At 36.1% G+C, this 21,554-nt stretch overlaps 1 protein-coding gene across 2 annotated transcripts in view; it reads right to left on the bottom strand.

The window, feature by feature from the left end:
* The window catches only part of LOC109431926 (synaptotagmin-4), a 77,220-nt gene that overhangs the window by 30,160 nt on the left and 25,506 nt on the right, over positions 1-21,554 (bottom strand). Inside the window, exon 2 of one of the 2 annotated variants that reach the window (XM_029871996.2) lies at positions 1,557-2,223. In XM_029871996.2, the coding sequence (XP_029727856.1) occupies positions 1,557-2,223 (667 nt within the window). The remainder of the gene's footprint in view (positions 1-1,556; positions 2,224-21,554) is intronic. The other variant, XM_029871997.2, reaches the window with a different exon arrangement.

The following is a 21,554-nucleotide window of genomic DNA, read 5'->3' as shown; positions in this document are numbered from 1 at the left end:
GAACTGTGCACATTGAGAGCGGTAACTACTACCAAGCTCCGTTTGTTGGTTCCTTGTGCAATTTCGATTGTTCTGGTCAATCACGGAGTAGCAACTACGAATAGTACGATCATCTATGTTCATGCTCATTTTTTGGCGGGTTTTTCGGAGGAACTCTTGGTGGAATTCTATGAGATATTCCTAGAGAAATTCTTGGAGTAATTCCCGGAGGAATTCCTGAAGGAATTTCTGGGGGATTGCCTGGAGAATTTAAGCTAAAAATAATAAAAAAAAACTCCGGAGGAATTCTCAATCCCCAGATAAATTTTTTGAGTAATTCCTGAAGTAATTTTTGAGTATTGTGTAGATAAATTATAACGGAATTTCACGAGGAACTTTTAAAGTATTCCCGAAGGATACTTTCATGCCACTGCCACTGGATAACTCTCACTGTGGAAGATTGAAAGTGGTAGTCGAAATACGAGTATCTGGCAAAGGATAAGCAATTAGGGAGGAATTAAAAGGTACAAAACTGATTACACTCATTCAAAGAGGGTAAAGCCTGTATCCGCAATAATCGAGACACAGAAATACTGCTGTAACTCTACAATAGGTACATTTAAATTGCCCAAATTTTGTCTAATAACATCTTAAGATGTGTATATTTCACCTACAAAATTTCATGTGAATCGGTGCAGTACTTTTTGTTGTAGTAACGAAAAAGTAAAATGTGCCCCATTGCATTTTGTACATCCCCTAGTTTTGCTTGTCAGCGCTGTAACTTTTGAATTTGGCAAAGCAAATGGCTAAAATTTTGAACACAAACCTCTCAATCTACATTTGTTGCATAGGCAAAATTTCAAAAAAATCGATGAACTATCAACAATTTTGTAGTCGAAACATGTATTGGGACCGAACGTGATTTCAGCCCCTCAGACAGCAATTAGTCAGTACCCTTTGTTGTTTCAATTGTGCTATTGAAAGTACTATACCAATAATCATCAAATTTTGCAGGCATAATGTATGTACACAAAATAGACTACCTTCTGTGAAAATTTCATGAAAATTGACAGAGAAATTCAAAAGTTATGAATAGGCAAACATCGCACATGAAAATCACGAAACAGTTTCACTGACTCTGACCCCTATCAACACCAGTAGCTTTCAAATCAATTGACCAAAGTTGATGAAATTTTGCAAGAAAGTGTCTCTATAAGTGTCATAAGTGCTAACGAAATTTCATAATTATCACCACAGAACTTTGAATTGTAGCGTAAAAGAACCATCTAGTATGTGAATGAAAATTGATTATGATTGTACAAAATGCTTAAAACCAAGTCTGTTTGTTTTTCCCCCACAGTTAAAAGTAATGCATCGATTTTTATGAAATTTGGCACAAATAATAAACATACACCACTGACGTACTTCTGTGTCTCGATTATTGCGGATACAGGCTTTATTCTGCTTAGAGGGTTCGAAAAGTCGGTACAAGATGATAAAATGCACACCGCATACCCCTACTCTGTATCAACAATTAAATACAAGGTAATTAGTCGCCACTTAATTGAATCACTTACCTGGTCTTAACCTTGTGTTGTTTATCCGGGAGAAGTTGCAACTTGACATACGGATCGGTAGCGGATTGTTTCACATTGCCATTTCCATTGCACAAGGGTCCACCCGGCAGGGCGGTCAGATCCGATGTAGTCGACCCATGATTCTTTCCCGGAAGTCCACGGCAACGAACCACGGATACAACCAGAGCGCTCCGGTCAGCCAGGTATCGAAGCTTGAAAACAATGGAACCCAGCTTGCCGTATTCCGTTTCGTTTTCGTTGCCATCCAAATGGTCGACGTCGGGTGATTTCGGTTCCAGTTGAACCTTCTTTGGCGTGAGCTCATTCTCCTCGCTGTACTTGGTGGTGGTCGTTGTTATGGGGGCGGTTGCGTTCGTTGGAATGCAACTCTGTTCCGTTGGAGACTGAGCCGGCAGATGGCCACCCGGTGGGGGTTTGATGCCCGTCGGCGAGGGAGACTTCTTCAGATACTGCGGGGGTTGCCCACTTGGGGAGCGAACGGCTCGTGGCGGTCTCGGCGGCTGGAACGGAAGCGACGACACTTCATGACCGGCCTTCTTTTTCTGACGGCGAATCCGGCGGGCACAGAAACAGGCGGTCACTGCGAGGATGGCGGCCGCTGTCAGGCCCAACACCGCTGGCACCACTGAAACCAAAACAACATAATCTGCATACATAAGTAGGAACGACTGTCGGGTGGCGGGGTCGGGAGATCTAATCTTTGCATACATTAGGAGTGGGGTCATGGAAAGGAGGGTCTTGACGGGTGGGATTGACGTTGCTTTACAGCTCTTTGATACAATCTAAAGAGGGTGTCATTCTGGCCCATCTTTGGGCGCGAAGGCGTTTTATTATCCTTTGGTATGAAAGGAAATGGCACATTAGAGGAATGTCTGGACTTGATAGGCGACACAGAGATGAATCTTCTAACAATGTCATTGCAGGTAGAAGCACGCTGCGAAAATAAAAAAAAAGGCCTCTAAACAATGCACAAGACATTTTGTTTCATTCCTGTGCAAGATTTTCTAGAAATGATGCTGTAACAGGAGCATAAAACGAAATAAATGGGATTCCTTGTTGTATACGATACTTTTTACCGCATATGAGTAATGTAACGAGGAAACGAATAAAGAAGATATAATAACATAACATAAACTGCATAGTGATCCGCAAATTGATCACCCAAACATGGTGTGGCTATATCTTCAGTTGTATGAAAAAAAAAAAATATTGAAATGGTATGTTAGTCCTTCTGAGTTATTGAAGAGGTTATGTGTGTCAAATCGGGAAAAATTGAATGATTACTACAGGTAAACCTTGATTAAGTGGACCCTCGATAATAAAGACCCTCGATTTTATGTACATTTTCCCTTTTTTAATGATATTTTTTTAATATCCAGTTAATTTAAAACTTGCAGTTTGTACATATTATGATGACTTACAATGCAGGGGTTCTCAGACTTTTGGTACGGGGAGCACTTCATAACAATAAATTGTTTTATGGAACACCCAATAGCGCCAAAGCATACTTCATGGCACACTTAGCTTTATATATTTACCTCAATCTCATACTTGGGTAACTCTCGCTGAGACCGTCCCACTATTTACACCATGTCTTCAAAAATATTTAAGGTGGCGATTTTATGAAAGTCACCCCCAAAAAAGTAATAAAAATGCATTTGGTTAATCAATTTGATGGACCCCCCGTTAGTTAGAGCCACAACCATTTTTGCGGACCGCTCGATTTTGATCAATTGTTGGCTCATTTAAACCGTTATAACTCAAAAGTTTCTCCAAAAACCACCTAATAACAAAATGTTGTTGAAAAGAGGAAAGATAGGGCTACTATTTACAGTTATAAAAAGTTGGGTCGGCCATATTGGTTTTGGCCGCCATCTTGGATTTTTATACCAAAATTGTTTTTCATCATGTTGGCAACCGCCGATTTTCAAAATTTTTGCGTCGATCGAAAGCGGGGACATTTTTACACAACATATCAAAAATTTAGAGATGTATCTTTCTCCTATCAAAAGTTATCTGCTTTTTGTAAATCATGTCACTTTAGCGCACTGGGCCAGGTGCCGGTTGTTTGCATAAATGCAGCGTTATTTCACAGTGTTTACGAAAATTTATTTAAAATCTGAATCCACTAATGAAAAGTTGAAAGTTTCAGCTTTTCAAAACACAAAAATAGGTTAAAAAGCAATGTCCGCATCATTGAGAAACAGTTAAAAACGGGAACGAACCTCCAAGTTTCCCTAATTTGGCTGCAGGTACCGTTGTGTATTAGCCTGGTACACGGTTTGTATGGGGAAATACAAAAAATGGAAAAACTCAAGCTCCTGTATACTTTTTAAGCTCCACTTTGGTCCCATATCAACTGTGCAAAATTTCAGATCGATCGGAAAAACTATATTTTAGCGCCCGCCATTCTAAGTTTTTCATACGATTTACTATGGGGCAATTTTACTCCTGCAAAGAAAAATCGCCAAGAGCCACCCCTAAATCCCTAAAAATAAGTCAATGAATGATTTCTGTAGAACACTTCACTAGGATTCAGACCTCCGAAGACAGCAAACCCATGCGACGTTCGTGAAAAAAGTTATTAGGCCTCACCCGATCGATAAAATGACGAGATTTTATTATTTATTGTTATTCCTTACATGTTAAACAGCGTTTGCATGCCATTCGGTTTTCAGTCAATAACTTTTTCCACATGCTTTAGATCGCTTTGCGGTCTTCGAAGGGTTGGTTCCTCGTAAAATTTCCAATAGTAATCATTCATCGATTTATTTTTAGGAGTTACGGGGCAACCTGTGGCGATTTTTCTTTGAAAAAGTGATTTTCCCCATACTAAATCGTATGAAAACTTAAAATGGCTGGCGCTAAAATATAGTTTCTCCGATCGAGCTGAAATTTTGCACAGTTGATATGGGGCCAAAATGGAACTCAAAAAGTGTACAGGAGTAAAATGTATTTTTGTGTCCCACGCTATTGTGTATACATGCAGGCATATTCTCTGATGCTGTTGGATGTCGTTGCCGGTGCGCATGGAAATGTATGAAGAAAACGTGTCATGATTAACAAAAGTGCAGATAACTTTTGATAGAAAAAAGATACATCTCTAAATTTTTGATATGTTGTGCAAAAATGTCCCCACTTTCGATTGACGCAAAAATTTTGAAAATCGGTGGTTGCCAACATGGTGGAAAAACAGTTTTGGTATAAAATCCGGCTCCGTGGTCGTGCGGCTAGAGTCACCAAGCTCTTAGTCGCATCGTGCTGAGGAGCGCGGGTTCGATTCCCGCCGCAGCTGTCAGGAAAAGTTTTCGGCTGTGCCACTGGGCGTAGCATGCTAGTCCGTTGTCTAGTGTCGTGCTTCCTTCAAAGAGCGAAAATGCTCACTGGAAGCATTGAACGTGTCCGTGTCTTTAAAATCCAAGATGGCGGCCAAAATCAATATGGCCGACCCCACTGTAAATAGCCCTATCTTTCCTCTTTTCAACAACATTTCGTTATTAGGTGGTTTTTGGAGAAACTTTTGAGTTATAACGGTTTAAATGAGCCAACAATTGATTAAAATCGAGGGGTCCGCAAAAATGGTTGTGGCTCTAACTAACGAGGGGTCCATCAATTTGAGTAACCAAATGAATTTTTCTTACATTTTTGAGGAGGACATTCAGAAAATCACCACCTTAAACATTTTTGAAGACATGGTGTAAATAGTGGGGCGGTCTCAGTGAGAGTTGCCCACTTCCCTGTCTGACTTCATGTTTCATGGATATCTCTCGCTTTATCGATGATCACAATGAGCGGAGTATATGGGGTGATTCTCTGGCAATATTTTTTATAGATCACATAGCAATGCCAACATTTTTAGCGGATGCATACAAACTGCCCACTTGCCAGACTGTTTCTCAAAGCTTTCTAACAAACTTCCTACAAGATTTCTCATGACATCCTCACCGAGAATTATGATATATTCTTGATATTTTGTATGCCTTATTTTTTTTATTTTTTAAATGCTTGCAGACACGCTTCGATTGTTTTACGAAAAGAGCAGTGGACAGATAGGAAGGTTGCAAGAGCCAATGTTGGGAACCGTGGCCTTATACTATTTTGGATTATTCTCAGCTGAATAAATGCCAAAATATGTAGCAAATTCCATAAGAAGGCCATTGTAATGTTTCAGCAGATTTCTGACAAGATATGTCATAAACTATTTCCAGTGCTGTCATGGTAAAATCAGAGCTAGTTAGTTAAGGTTCTCCGATTTCAGCGCTCTTCACTGATTCATTCCTAGTATCACTGAAGATATTTCAGAAGGTATTAAAAAATCTGAAGAAAATTCTAAATGAGTTTCTCAAAGTATTTATGAAAAAAGCAGGAATATTTGAAGAATTCAAAGATAGATTTTCTGAAGAAGTCCCAAAACCTGGAAGAATTTCCTAATAAAAAAAAACCTTAACTTTTTTTAAATGAATTTCTGGTGGAATCTATAGAGAAACTCCCAGAGGTACGCTTTGAGGAAATGCTGGAGGAATTTCTGAGAAAATATATAAAGGAATACCTGGCGAAATTTCTGATGAGATCACTGTGTGAATTTCTACAGGAGTCTTTGCAAGAATGTCTTCCAGCCTTTGCGTAAGAATCCTTATAAGAATCTCTGAAAGAAGCTATAGACAAATTTTCGAGGGAATCCTTGGAGGGTTTTCAAAGCCTTTCTTACGTAATGCCTGCAGCAATTTCTGGAAGAAAAATCTCTTGAAGAATTTCTAAAACAATCTTTGGAGAAAATTCATTAGAAAGCTTCCGAGAAAATTTTGACGGTGTTTTGAATTTCTTATTTGTAATGTATCCGTGAATCATAGTATAAAAAAAATTGATTTTTTTTTTGAGAAAGTTCGTGAAAGATTTCCTTTGAAAAATTTTTGGAGGAATCTTTATAAAAAAAAGATTTTTTGAAAGAAGTATTTTCTAAAGGAACCCATGCAACATTTTTGGAAGCTATCCGTACAAGACTTTCTTAAGGAGTTTTTGGAGAAGTTTTCTAAAGTCTAAAGGAATTCCTAGAAGATTTCATGGACACATTTCTGACTGGATTTCCTGGATGATTCTTTAGAGTAAATTTACGAGGAGTTTCCAAAAGAGTCCCTGAAAAATGGATGGATGGATTTCAGCAAGAATCAATAAAAGCACTATCGAAAAATCTTTGGAACTTTTTTCAAAGTAATCCCTGGAGAAATTTTTCAATAAATTTCTGAAGGAAAATATGGAGAAATTTCTGAAGAAATTATTTGTCAAATTTATGATAAAATCCATGGGAGATGTTATGAAAGAATCCGTCGAAAAACTTGTGCAAGAACCCGTAGGCGAGATTCTATAGGAATCCCTTTAAAAAATCCCGTATGAATCTCCCCTTTTTTTAAAAAAGAGTTCCTGGAAGAATTTCTACATAAATCTCAGAAAGATTTTCTAACAGAAATTCAGATTTGGAGCAGTTTCTAAAGCGAACCCCAGAGAGAATTTTGGAATCAATCCTTAGAAGATCGTTTGAGCGAATACTTTAAAAGATTACCGAGGGATTTTTTGAAAAAAAAATTAGAAAAGTCGAAAAAATAGGTAAAATTTCTGAAGGATTTTCTAAAGAAAACCCCGGAGGAATTTCTGCAGAAACTCATACACAACTTTATTACACAAATCTTTGTGAAACTATAGTGGATTTTTTTTGAAAAAAATGTAAGTTTCTGTGGGAATTTTTGGTGAATTCATTGGAAAAATTTCCAAAGTAAACCCAGTACAAATTTTTGAAGGAACAATAATATGAATAAACGTCTAACGAAATTTCTGAAGGAATCCCTGAACGAATTTTCGATAGAATCTCTGGAGGAATGTTTGCTCAAGTTCATGGATTTCATTTTTAGATTTTTTTTTTGAAAAAATGGAGGAATTTCAGAAGTAAATAATGCAATTCTTTGTGGAATTTGCAGCACAAGAGTAATTTCTAAACAAATCCCTGAAGAAATCTTCCGAATGAATTTTTGAAAGTTTTTTTGAAAGTATCTGTGAAGGAGTTTTTAACCGGACAAATTCTCAGACAAATATCCGAAAAAAAATTCGGATAGATTTTTTGGAAAATGATGTAGTAGATTTTTTAAAGGAAAAAAAAAAGTTTAGTTTTACCATTCCTCTTACAGTAGAAATATTATTAATCAAGAAAGGGTGTACTTTGGAAACGGATGGGAAGGAGGCAATCTTCTTAGCAGCGGTCTGGAACTGTATCTCCTACGAACTTGTGCGACTTGCATAATGATTATACAAATGCTAAAATCTACACAGATCGAAAAAAGAGTGTAAAATTTTGTGACATATAATGCACATAATTGGAGCGTGGGATATCACAGAAGTTTACATGGCATATCATGTAAAAGTCATGAAATATCATGTAAACCTCCATTATATGTCATGTAATTCAGCATGACTCTGAGTGTTTACATGACATATAATACAAATTTACATGATATATCATGTAAACCATCATAATAATATGTTTACATGACCAAAATGAAGTTAACATGACGTGTAAATATCATTGTTATATATAGGAATCTCCAAAACTACTAGATGAATTCCTGGAAAAATTCCTGGAAAAAATATTGCTGAAAACTCCAGGGAAATTATTAGTTAAATCAAAAACGTCTATTGTTGGCGTTCGACCTTCGCGTCTCTTTGATTCTTAAATTATGTTATGTCACTGATCAGTGATCAGACACAGTACGACGGAGCTTTTCTTGATCCCAAGCACCCCTGCACACCACATTGAGTTCAGAATCAAGCAAGCTTGCACGGCCTTCGGGCAATGCCGGCAACTTTTGATTAAAAGTTAAACCCAAAGCAAAGTGAAATTTCTGCAGGAATTACTTAAAAAGCATGCAAGAAAATTTGTGGATAAACTTGTGCCTTGACACATTGCTGGAAGTGGATTGTAGTGAATAATGTTGATGTAAGACTGACTTTAACAAGGTAGGCATTGACATTGATGACGCTGACAGTTGATTAGAATAAAGATGATTATGTAAAAGCACTTCAAAGAGACAAGTTGTATTTATTGATCATCCCTACATCACCTCAAATCAGAAGTGGGATATTGCTACGTAGTCAGAAGACTTCGGACGAGCTGGATTTTTCTGAAAATCGGCATCCTTCGTTTGGAAGATATCAACCAACCGACCGAGAATTTAACACTGGACTTGCAAGAGAATCTGTAGGAATCGTTGCGGAAGGCACCATGAATGCTACAAATTTTTCGATGCATAGAAGTCAAGTTTGCTCGAGCGGTGGACACGGTGATGGATTGAGGGAACTTTCGGTTCTGGAGAACAATGCAAACAATCATCAAGGGACCAGTAGCCGCGTTTGTCTAGAACAGAGGAATGCTGCCGGTTCGGAGCTAGTGAATTCAAGAAACACTTTCCGTCTTGATGAAATTGCTGCGTTCCTGCCGTTTTTTGCTGGTGAAAAGGATGAAGATGTGACTCATTTTACCGCCATAATTGAAAATACGAAGCGTGCTTTGGAGATAGACGATCAAACAATGAAGCTGGTGGTCATCAAACAACTGAAAGGAAATGCAAGAGTTTGGCTTCATTCACGGGCGGACTTCATGCTGAAAACCTTTGAAGAAACGCTTGAAGATCTCCGTCAAATGTTTGGATCAGCCGTAAGTGCATTTGAGCTTCGGAAACGCTTGGAGCAGATAAGATGGTTTGGTCGTGAGCCGTTCGCTGATTACTGCCAATCAAAAACAATAATCGCGCAGAAGCTTAAGCTGGGAGAAATTGAATTAGTCGAATACATCGTGGAAGGAATTGTTGATTCTACATTGAAAAATCAAGCAAGAATTCAAAATTTCAAGACCGTTGCCGACATCAATCAAGCATTTCGGATGATCAGAATGGAAGATCGAACAATTTCGCGGAAACCAGTCGTTTGCTATTCCTGCAATCAACCAGGTCATTTTGCTGCAAATTGCAAGAACAACTCGGATCGGAAGAAACCAACATCAACTTTCTGGAAACCAAAAGGTGGAATGCAGCAACAAGAACCAAATAACAGACCAATCATCAATGCAGTTTTGAATGACGGACACTCGGAGGACGACGTAGGCTCAGAAGGACATGACGGACTGGTAGAATTTAAACTTTTTGATTTTATTAATTCTTATAAAGCTTTATTTGATACCGGCAGCCCTATCTCACTTATACGCCGTGGTATAGTAGATAAAGAAAAAATAACAAAAAGTTGTAAAAAACGCTACCAGGGTATAGGTGGGAAACGGCTAAAAACATTAGGTGAAAGTATCAATATTATTCACGTACAAAAACTTTCTTTCAGAATTAAGTTCGTTGTGGTGCCAGATAAGGTGCTTGGTCCTGTCGATGCAATCATTGGACGGGATGTTATTATGCATCCAGCAATTCGAACAATTATTCATCAAAATATTCGGATACATTCAATACGTCGCGCTAATACCTCAAAACTTGAATCTGAATCTAATGAAAAGGTAACTATTTTCAATATCAATCCTGATGTTTCTGATGTTATTAAAGACAACATTGGGGATATAACAAAAGATCAATTGGCACAATTTTTGCAAATTTTTGAAACGTGTTATGCTTGTTCCAATAAACCTCAAATTCCTGAAACAAAATATGAAATGGAAATAAAATTGAAAAAAGGAGATCCATTTCATTACAAACCTCGTCGTTTATCATTTGATCAAAAAAAGAAAGTTGAAATTAAAATTAAAGAGCTTTTAGACGCAGGCGTAATCAAGGAAAGTAATTCACCATTTGCAAGTCCGATAGTATTAATACCAAAGAAAAATAATGATATACGAATGTGTGTAGATTTCAGAAAGCTTAATAAAGACACAATTCGTGATAATTTCCCTTTACCGATTATTGAGGACATATTTGATAGTTTGAGGAATAAGAAATTTTTCACAATTTTAGACCTAAAATCTGGATTTCATCAAATCAAATTAACAAAAGAGTCAACTAAATTTACTTCGTTTGTTACTCCAAATGGGCAGTATGAGTATTTAAGAGTTCCATTTGGTTTGTGCAATGCTCCGGCTGTTTTTCAGAGATTTATAAACAAAATTTTCAAACATTTGATTGAGAGTGGAAAATTGGTAGTTTATTTGGATGATATTTTGATTGCTAGTGAAACATTTGAAGAGCATATGGAAATTTTGCAACAAGTTTTCGAAATTATGAGCAAAAATTTACTTGAACTAAATTTAGAAAAGTGTAAATTTGTGTTTGAAGAAATTGAATATTTGGGATATACATTGAACAAAAATGGTAGAAAAATGAGTAGCTCACACATTGAAAGTATTTCAAAATTTCCAATTCCTAAAAATTCCAAAGATGTTCAAAGGTTTTTAGGACTAACTAGTTATTTTCGGAAATTCGTTAAAAATTTTGCGACGATTGCGCGACCTCTTTACAACCTATTGAAAAAAGATTCAAAATTTTGCTTTCAAAATGAACATTTTCAATCCTTCGAAAATCTCAAACAAAAATTGATTTCAGCTCCTATTTTGGCAATTTATAATCCTTCCGCAGAAACGCACCTTCATTGCGATGTAAGTTCTTATGGCTTTGGTGCAATGCTGCTTCAGAAACAATGTGATGGCAATTTCCATCCAGTCAGTTATTTTAGTAAAATAACTGACAATTACGAATCAAAACTACATAGCTTTGAACTTGAAACACTAGCTGTTGTCCATGCCATCAAACGCTTTCACGTGTATTTGTCAGGCATACAGTTCAAAGTGTTTACTGATTGTAGCGCATTAGTTCAAACATTATCCAAAAAAGAATTGAATCCAAAAATAAGTCGTTGGGCGTTGTTATTGGAAAATTATAATTTTGAGCTTGAATATAGAGAAGAAGCTAAAATGAAACATGTTGATGCCTTGAGTCGACAAAATATGTCAAAAAACTGTGTAGAAAAAGCAGCTTTGAATGCGGAAACTATTCATGTACTCCATGAATCTGAAGTGGAAAATAACATTATTTTAGCCCAAGAACAAGATACAAAAATCATGAATATAAAAAGTTTATTAGAAAGATCGACATTTCCAAATTTTTTGTTAATAAACGGTGTTTTATTTAGAAAATATGAAGAGAAAAATCTATTAGTTGTTCCAAAATCAATGATAGATAATGTGATGAGATTGCATCATGATAATTGTGGTCACATAGGAATTGAGAAAACAATACATGAAATAAGAAAATACTTCTGGTTCAGCAACATGAAAAAAATGGTTCGAAAATACATACAAAATTGTCTTACTTGTATTTTTTATAGTCCATCTGAAAAAAAGGAAGGCTATTTAAAAGTAGTTGATAAAGGAAATCAACCTTTTGATACTATACATATTGATCACTATGGTCCAATACATTTGCCTTCATCAAATCGACAAAAATATGTTCTAGTTGTGGTTGATGCTTTTTCTAAATTTACCAAATTTTTTCCAACTAGATCAACTAATGTTGATGAAGTGATAAAAAATCTTGAAAATTATATTCATTTTTATAGTAGACCATTGCGGATTGTAACTGATAGAGGATCATGTTTTACTAGTAGTAAATTTGAAAATTTTGTCAAATCGAATTGTATACAACATATTAAAGTGGCAGTACGAACACCTGAATCAAATGGTCAAGTAGAAAGAATGAATAAAACATTGACTCCAATGTTAGCAAAATTATGTGATGAAACAAAACAAAAATGGGATAGATTACTTTATAAAATAGAATATGTCTTCAATAATACTTTTCACAGATCAATTGATAACTATCCAAGCGTTTTATTATTTGGAAAGCTACAAAACACTATAGAAAATGAAAACTGCAATATAGAACGCTTCGTACAAAGCAGACAATTTGATACAGAACATGAGAATATACAGGACATTCGTAAAAATGCTCAAATTAGAAACAGAAAAGTTCAAGAATATAATAAACGGATGATGGATAAAAAAAGAATAAAATGTACAGATTACAAAGAAGGAGATTTTATCGTTTTGAAGGTTAATAATTCAAATAAATTAGATGCCAAGTTTAAGGGACCCTATCAAATTGATAAAGTTTTGCCAAATGATCGTTTTGTTGTATCTGATATAGATGGTTTTCAAGTTTCGAGTATTCCGTTTAATTCAGTTTGTTCTCCCAATAATATGAGAAAGTGGTTGCATAATGATATTCCCGATGATGATAATATCGATGAGGACATCGGTTTTGTCAGGATGCCCGAAAGTTGTAGTGAATAATGTTGATGTAAGACTGACTTTAACAAGGTAGGCATTGACATTGATGACGCTGACAGTTGATTAGAATAAAGATGATTATGTAAAAGCACTTCAAAGAGACAAGTTGTATTTATTGATCATCCCTACATCACCTCATGGATAAAGTGATTAAGGAATCTCTTAAAAAATTTCTGAAAAAATCAGCCCGTGGAATTTTTGATAAAATCCATGATAGACTTTCTTAAGCGTTCCGAGTGGAGTGTGAAGAATTAGCAATAAGTTAAAATTCACAAATACAAAGAAATTAAAAAAAAAAAAAAAACGTTCCGAGTGGAGTTTTCTGAAGAATTTTTTATAGGAATATTTGAAGAATTTTCTGAAGGAATTACTTGACGAATCTCGAGAGGAATATCTGAAAAAACTTTGGTAGATTTGATGAATGAATTCATAGAAGACTTTCATAAAAATCCCCGAATAAGTTTCTAAAGAAATCCATGAAGATATAAATGTGTGATCAAATCTCAAGAAGATTTTTTTAAGGAATCCATGGAGGAGTTTGTAATGGAAACCCTGGGGTAATGTTGAAGCAAACTTTAAAGAAATAACATAATGAATCCCCGGAGAAGTTTGTTAAGGTATTTCTAAAGGAATCTTTGAATGAATTTTCAATGAATCCTTGAAGAAATTAAAAAAAACCATGAATTTTTGATATTTTTCAAAAGAACAGCTGGAGGAATTACCGAAAGAATCTCACGAGGATTGTCTAAAGCCATTCATGGAAAAAGAATCGTACACAATCAATCTTAGATTTTTCGAAAAAGTGCGTGGAAAAAAATGTGGAACAATATCAAAAAAAATTAGTGTATAAAATTTAAAAGGCTTCTAAAGGGATCCCTGAAATTTAAGGAGAAATTTTATGAAGAAATGTATACCTGTGCCTAAAAGAAATCCATGAAAAAATTTCGGGTGGAATTTCGGAACAAAACTCTGTAGATATGTCTTGAGCAACCGATGTTAGATTTTGTAAAAGAAACTTAATAAATTGCTGAGTGATTTCCAAAGGAATCTCTAAAAGAGCTTCTGAGAGAATTCTTGAAGAAAATTTCTGAATGAATTCCTGATTTTGTATTAAATGTGGAGCCTAGTAGCCGTGCGGTTAGGGTCACCAAGCTTATAATCGCACCATGCTATGGGTTGAGGGTTCGATTCCCGCTTTGGGCGTTGAAACTTTGCGTGAGAAAAGTTTCTTCCCCGTTTCCACTGGTGCCTGCTCCGTTTGTCCGTTGTCTAGTGTTAAGTTTAATACAGTCTGTACAGCTGAAAGCTGAAGACGTTGTCCGTGTCTTTTTTTTAAATCCCTGGAAGGTTTCCTAGAATTCTTGAAAAAAAAATCTCAAAAAAAACTTCAGAAAATCTTAAAAGAAATTGTGGAGGATTCCTGAGAATGTTTAAAGAACTCTTTGGGAGAATTTATTTTTAAAAAAAATCTTTAATTGAATACGTTCATCAATTGTGTGATCACCGTTAACTGATATGTATCTGCTTTATTGATTTATCGGGGTGAGTAAATGAAACTATTGTCTTAACATTGTGACGTTTCATCTTACTGTTTTTCTTCAGCCATCTTCAGACAATTTCGATCATCGCAGAAACTTTCACCTCCTTTACTGCTGGGCGATCACGTACCTTTTCTTCTTTAGAAGATTAGCAAAAGCAGGATGCCGAAACGTCACAACGTTAAGACAATAATTTTCAGTGGCTCATCGAGACACATCAATAAAACAGATAAATAAAAATAAAAAATCTTTATAATAATTTCAGAATGAACCGGTGAAGGATTTTCTGAAGGTAATACTGGATAATTATATGATACTCCCGGTGTAATTTCTAGATCCGTGGAAGATTTTCTGCAAGTACTCCTAGAGGATTTTAAGTTGAAAACATTGAATTGAACATTAGAAAAAAAAAACTTATAAGAGAGAATTTCCTTATAAACCTCTGGAGGAATCATAGGAAGAATTTCTGGAAGTAAAGGTAGAGGAATTCCGAAAAGAATTATGATTGTTTTATTTTCTGAAGAAATCGTTGAAAAAATTTCTGAAGCTGAACGAATTGTTGGGGAATCTTTGAAGACATTTCTAAATAAATATTTAAAATTATTTGTGAAAAATAAATTCTATACATAAAGTCTTAATAAACTCTTGTGGAATTTCTTTAAAAAGAAATCAAGCATGAATTTCCTCAGCAATCCATTGCGAATTTTCTGAAAGAACCCCTGGAGAGTTTCCTGAAGCAATCCTGAAATGATCTCTGCAAGATGTTCAAAAAACATTCATTGAGCAATATAGCAATATAGGAAGCCTTCCATCCTTGGAGGAGTTTCCCGGAGAAATTTATGGAAAAATCATTAGAAGAAATTCTCCAGGTATTTCGGAAGGAATTTCTTGAGGAGGGCCCAGATTTTTTTGAGAATCGTTACAAAAATTTCTCAATGAAACCGTAGAGAATGAAGGAATGAAGGAGTTTCTTAAGCAATCTATGATTAGCTGGAAAAAAATATGATGAAAGCAAGTTTCTGAGCCTCTGGAAGAATTTCCTGAAAAAATACCTTGAAAGGTTTTGTGAAAAAATAAATCCGTTTAGGACTCTGCAAAATAATGTCAGGAGGGATTTCTTAAGAAATCCAAGAGGTAATGGCACGGGAAATCTGTGGAAGGTTTTCTAAAGGAATCCTTTGGAATCCTGAAGATGAATTTCTTAAGAAATGTATCCAGGAATTCTTTTGAAAAACTTCTGAGGAAAACTAGAGAGGAATTTCTGAAGGAATCCCTGGTGAATATTTCCGAGATAATCTCTGGATTTTTTTTTAGAAATATCGCAAGCACGGTTCTGAAAGAAACACTGAAGGAAATTCTTAAGAAACTCAAGGAAGATTTTCCTAACCAATCCTTACATAAATTTCTAGTAACCCTTAGACCAATATTTTAAGGAATCCCTGAAAAACTTCGTTAAAGCTGCTCTAGATCTAAGGAGTCTAAGGAATCTAGGAATCCATCGAAAAAATTCCAGAGGAATCTTCAGAAGAATTTGTGAAGTAATAGCTAGGGAATTCATGCATGCATTTCCTATATTATCTTTGGAGAAATTCCTGGAGAAATTATAAAAAGAATATTTTGCAAAATTCCAAAGAAAATTCTAGAGGAATTTCTGAAGCGGTGTTTGAAACATGTTTTGGTATAACCTCCGGAAAAAAAATTTGATGGAAACCCTAGTAGGATGTTGGGATCAATATGACCCAGACAGACTCGCTGAACGTGGACTACGCTATCGTGGAGGAATAAGGATTTTACATTTATGATGAAATATCTGTAGGGTTTTGTAAAGGAATCCTCAGAACTTTTTTTTTTTATTTCTGAATAAATATTTGTAAGAAATCCCGTTTTTACAGAGATTTTTGTTCACGTATGGGGGTGCAACAAAATTGTAAATCTAAATGATTGCCTTTAATTTATTGAGAAAGGCACTGTTGTATTTGGGAAGGTGAATGCAAAATTCTTGAGAATGACGTCAATGTCCTCAGAACCATCAAACCCGAAATCGATGAAGTTTTTTGTGTTTCACACTGAAATAAGCATTGCCTCACCTCCACCCACCCAAACAGCAACAGCAGCGGTCACTTGTTTTGGAACTGTGCCAATACATTGCACCAAACTACCCATCGCAAAACTTTATTGCACCAGAAAAAGGACACCCGAAAAAAAAAAGCATCCGAAAAAAGGGCACGACGACAATATGGAGACTGGTCAAGTCCTTACAACGACGGCTTTATGTACATCTTTTTGAGCGACTTGGCCATTTTACCTGTTAAGGCTAAACTTCAATCGCAAACAGAACCAAGCAAGTGAAATAAATGCCGCGAAGTAAGTGGAGAAAATTAATTGGACGAAACCATTTCGGTAAGGATTACACTGGACATACATGGCAGATAGAAGAACAAAGAACACATTCTAACAGATGGGTCTCGTGAGGCTTTTGCTCGATAAAGATAAGTGTAGAATCTTGTATCTTTGATCGATATACTTTAGCAAAGGCTTCCAAGGTCGTAATGTTTTTGGGTACAGGAAGTCGCTACTTTCAGAAAGACGCTCATAATGCTTAAAATTTTAACATACACGATCAATATCCTGCAGTACTAATTGTTGACATTGTTAAACAAGCACTGTAAAAGTCGAATCAGCAGCACATAATTTAATGTTTCTCACAGATATTGTATGAAAGGAAAATCTTTTATTTACTTTGCAGAAGAACGGCAGTATAGTACTAATATGGTATTAAACAAGACCCTGCTCAGTTTCATTCCAAATACTTTATAAAATTGAAGTTTCCTTGACTCCCTTAGGCATATAATATTTGCGTGTCTGCTACACGATTTATGGCAAAGAATGCTTTCACTGAATTACTGCTAAGCGTTCCAAGCCGAGAAACAAGCTCTGTCTCGAAAGGGATGCAGGCACAACAAAAGTGTCCTACGTGGGCTGCAAAAAGTGCTAAATCAATTCTTTTCAATCTATCCTTACACACCAAAAACCGATTGAGAGTTTCAGCAAAATTTTGCTGAATTTTGCCGAGCTGAAGGTTTCAGCAAAAAAATTGCTGAAATTCAGCAAAATTTGCTGAATTGTTCAGTAAATTCTGCTGATCACCAGTAACGTTTTGCTGAAATTCAGCAAAGTTTGCTGAAAGTTCAGCAAAAAAATTTGCTGGACCCTTCAGCTCGGCAAAATTCAGCAAAATATTGCTGAAAGCGTTTAGTGTGTACACTAACAAAATAGAGGAAGTCTAATTCATCATTCCACCTCTTACTGACCGACGACTGTTGGATCAAGGTGGAGAAGCTTCTTGCTTCGTTAGTGCACTCATATATTCAGGAAAGGAGGCTCTGCGAAGGTGTGATATAATAATAGAATACTTTACGTAGGAGTTACATAATTCAATTCAGCTGGCTGGAAATGCCTAGTGGGTGTCATAAGTCATGCTTCAAGCACTGGAATATATGGCACGAGAAAGAGTTTACGCGTGCAGGATTATGAATGCATTCAAAATGAGCTGCGCTTTGAAGTTTGTTATCTTGATTTCAAAAAGAAAACAAATAGACTGATCAAATATAGAGATAAGTGACATTTGAACACACGAATACTAGCGCAAATTTTTCCTCACACAAAAGTGCACGCCGATTCAAAGGCTATTCAGATTGCATATGCAAATATTACCCAATCGAATTGAGTAAAACGGGTAAATAATGATAAAACTTACGTCCGGGGTAAGAGTGCAAATATTTTCCTCGCAGTTTCACAACTACATCTACAAAAAAAAGCACGCATACATTTGAACGTGATTACCTCAATACGAACTAGTACATAACATTTTGACTGGGAAGAAAGTGTCTTCCCAATGGTCATATAATTTATGATAAATGAAATCAGTAAAACGCACAATAAAGACTTTATATTTTATAGGATTTTTATGATTAGCTTTACAGGTACTCTTCGATATAACGTACAAAAAAAATCTCTTAGTGCGTTATATCGAAGCAGAGAAAAATTTATCATTGTTTATGCTAGTGTTGATGGATTCTATGCGAAATTAACACCAAATAATGATTTCGGTGAAATTCACAAAACTAATAATGAAAAATTTGAGTGTTCACGAAAAAGTAATTTTCGTTTTTTTATGTTTTGATATAACGTACATTTTGCTTCGACATAACGTAAACTAATGTTTTCCACAATTTGCGCTAAATCTGGGTAAACAGGCGAATGCTGCAACAGAACATTGATTTGAGTGATTTCTTAGTTTATCTGGGAGTTTCAGAAGATTTTCTACAGAATCCATGAACGAATCTTTGGAAGTTATTTTAAAACAATCCTTGAAAGAATTTCTGAAGTAATTCTTATAAGAATTAATGAAGAAGTACCGTAGAAGATTTTGTGATCGAATTGCTGGAGAAATTTTCAAAGATCTCGGAGAAATTTCTGAAGGAATTCATAGAAGAACTATTTTTATAATCCCCGAAAGATTTTTAATGGAATCCTAGTGGAATCAATAAAACAAAAATCTCATGATAAATTTTCAACAGAACCCTTGAAAAATTTGTCAAGGAAACATTTAAAAAAATGATGAAGCAGTCCATGATAGATTTTCCAATGAAACTATCATTGGAAAATTATCTGGAGGAAGCCTTTGACTATTTACTGAAGAAATCTCTGAAAAACTTTGTAAAAACCTCTTTGAAGGAATATCCAAAGAAACCCAAGAAAAGTTTTCGAAAAATTACTTCAAAAATTTTCTGGAGTAATCTCTACAAGGATTTCTGTGTGAATCCCTGTTAGTATTTCTGATGGAAACATTGATTTTTGGATACTAGGATTTTGGATATTAGGATTGGAAGAATCTCGTAATAAATCCTTATAAAGGTTTCTATAAGGAACTTGTAGAAACTTTTTGAAGGAACCTCTGGATTTTTTTATTAATAATCCCTAGAAGATTTGCATGGAACTACTGGAAGTTTACCGATAAAAACAGATTTGAGCAGAAAACTAAGAAAAACATAAGGGGCTCCACTATTGGTTGGGGGTATACTTTTGGCTTAAATACCTTACATATCACGATCAGAGTAGAAAAGTTAAAGCAGCGCATGGGCAAGCAGTAGAGCAGGGGAAGAGCAACTGAACGAAAAATTGCAAGTGCTGCAGCTGGGAAACGAACACATAACCAACCGCTTGTGAAGCTACGGACCCCGGCATAACATTATCATTTCCATTTGGTTCAAGTAGACATGCCTAGTCACGGCGCGCTTGAACAAACTTAACGGTGCAACAGGGCGCTGTGCCGAATAGTTTGGGAACAACTGCCATAAAAGGATCATAATCCCCACCATAGCTCACGTTTCTTCGATATCGCCAATCCTTTAAGGCGAAACTGGAAGCATTTCCTCAATTTTTTGGTTTTTGATTTTTTTATTAAATAACGAAGCAATATTTTCAAAATCGGTTTTCGTGAACATGTAGAGTATGGATCAAGGTATCTTCTGATTTTTTTTTTTTTGTGGTGGAAAATGTTTTCCATTTTTTCGGAAACCATTTTTTTTGTGAGATTATTTAAAAATGGTTTTCGCAAAAACGAAAAACATTTTCCTCCACAAAAAAAAAATCAGAAGATACCTTGATCCATACTCTACATGTGCACGAAACCCGATTTAAAAATATTGCTTCGTTATTTTATAAAAAATCAAAAACCAAAAAGTGAGGAAATGGATCCAGTTTCGCCTTAAGCTACCATTCTCATACCGATAAATGAGTACATACCTTGCCAGGAAAAAATAACAAATAAATCACTCTGAGCTGTAGGCACCCAATGCGTAGGTGCTTGCTCTTGACAGGTGAGGACGTCTGCAGGAGCGTGACCCGAAGACATGTGGTGTCGTCGCCAGCTCATTGATTGTGAATGTTACTTCCACATCTTTATTTCAGATAAAGGGAGAGAGAGAGAGATGGATCAAATTGCATTACATCGCTATGAACACGCGTTACAATTGATGCCCGCTGTTCACGCAATCCACGTGTTGACCCTATACAGCAGGGAAAATCGATCATCATGCTTCATCTGGATCTGTGCCTTCATCTCGGTTTGATGGATTTGCTACACACCGACGCACGATGGTGGTGGGGGTGGGGGCAAAGGTCATGTGGGTTCGGAAACAAATGCTTCTGAATGGATTGCAAAGATTTTTGGTGGGATGGGCGGGCGTTCTCTCCCAAGGATACTATTTATATTTAGGCGGGAGCTCACCGGTGGTGCGGTGGTTTGCCGGCTTGATTAACCAAGCATTGAATCCGTTGTTGGCTTAGGATTGCTGGTGAAATGAAAAAGGTTACCCCAAAGCGTGCTCGGCTTTGCGGAAGATTTTCGATGGTGGAAAGGTTCAGTGCTCGAGAATCGTCGGCTTTTCGATGGGTGACGTGATATAACAAATGACGGTCTGGAATGTGGATGGGTATTGAATGTTAAATATAAGCTATTATAGGCGATTCTAAAACGGATAAGATAAAAATAGTCAACCAAACCTGGATCGAGGATTCATGGAAGATATTTTGGGTAAGAATATTTCGTCCGAATTGTATTTTTGTATTTGTTGATTGGTGATAAGTCTGGGTACGAACAGGAACAGGAAGACTTCTTTGACAGTTTGTATAGACTTTTTTTTCAGGGATTCTTTCATGTCACTTTTAATTTGTGTACTTAGTGCTAACGTAAGAACAAACACGACAATCACGAAACGCGACGCGAGATAAGACACGACACTTATGGTTCTTACAATCGTCAAAATAATTAAAAAAATTACCTTAATGCCGACCGGTTTCGGGCTCGATGCAGCCCATCTACGGGACAATGTCCGACTGATTGCGCTGTTCCAAGTTGGGAGAGAGAGAATGCTACTGCTGCTCTTTCATGTATTCGTTCACGGATTCCTTCAGGGATTCCTCCAAAGATTATTGAATGTTTTCTTTCAGTGGTTCCAGAAAGTGTTCCCGCAGGAATTCCTACACAAATGTATACAGTAATTCTTTCAGGGGTTCCTCTATGTTTTCCTAGTTTTTTTTCTTATAAATTATTCC

The sequence above is a fragment of the Aedes albopictus genome, chromosome 3, assembly GCF_035046485.1.
Source record: "Aedes albopictus strain Foshan chromosome 3, AalbF5, whole genome shotgun sequence".
In the NCBI taxonomy this organism is placed as follows: Eukaryota; Metazoa; Arthropoda; class Insecta; order Diptera; family Culicidae; genus Aedes; species Aedes albopictus.
Note: the sequence above shows the minus strand (reverse complement) of the source record. Positions and strands in the feature narration are given on the sequence as shown.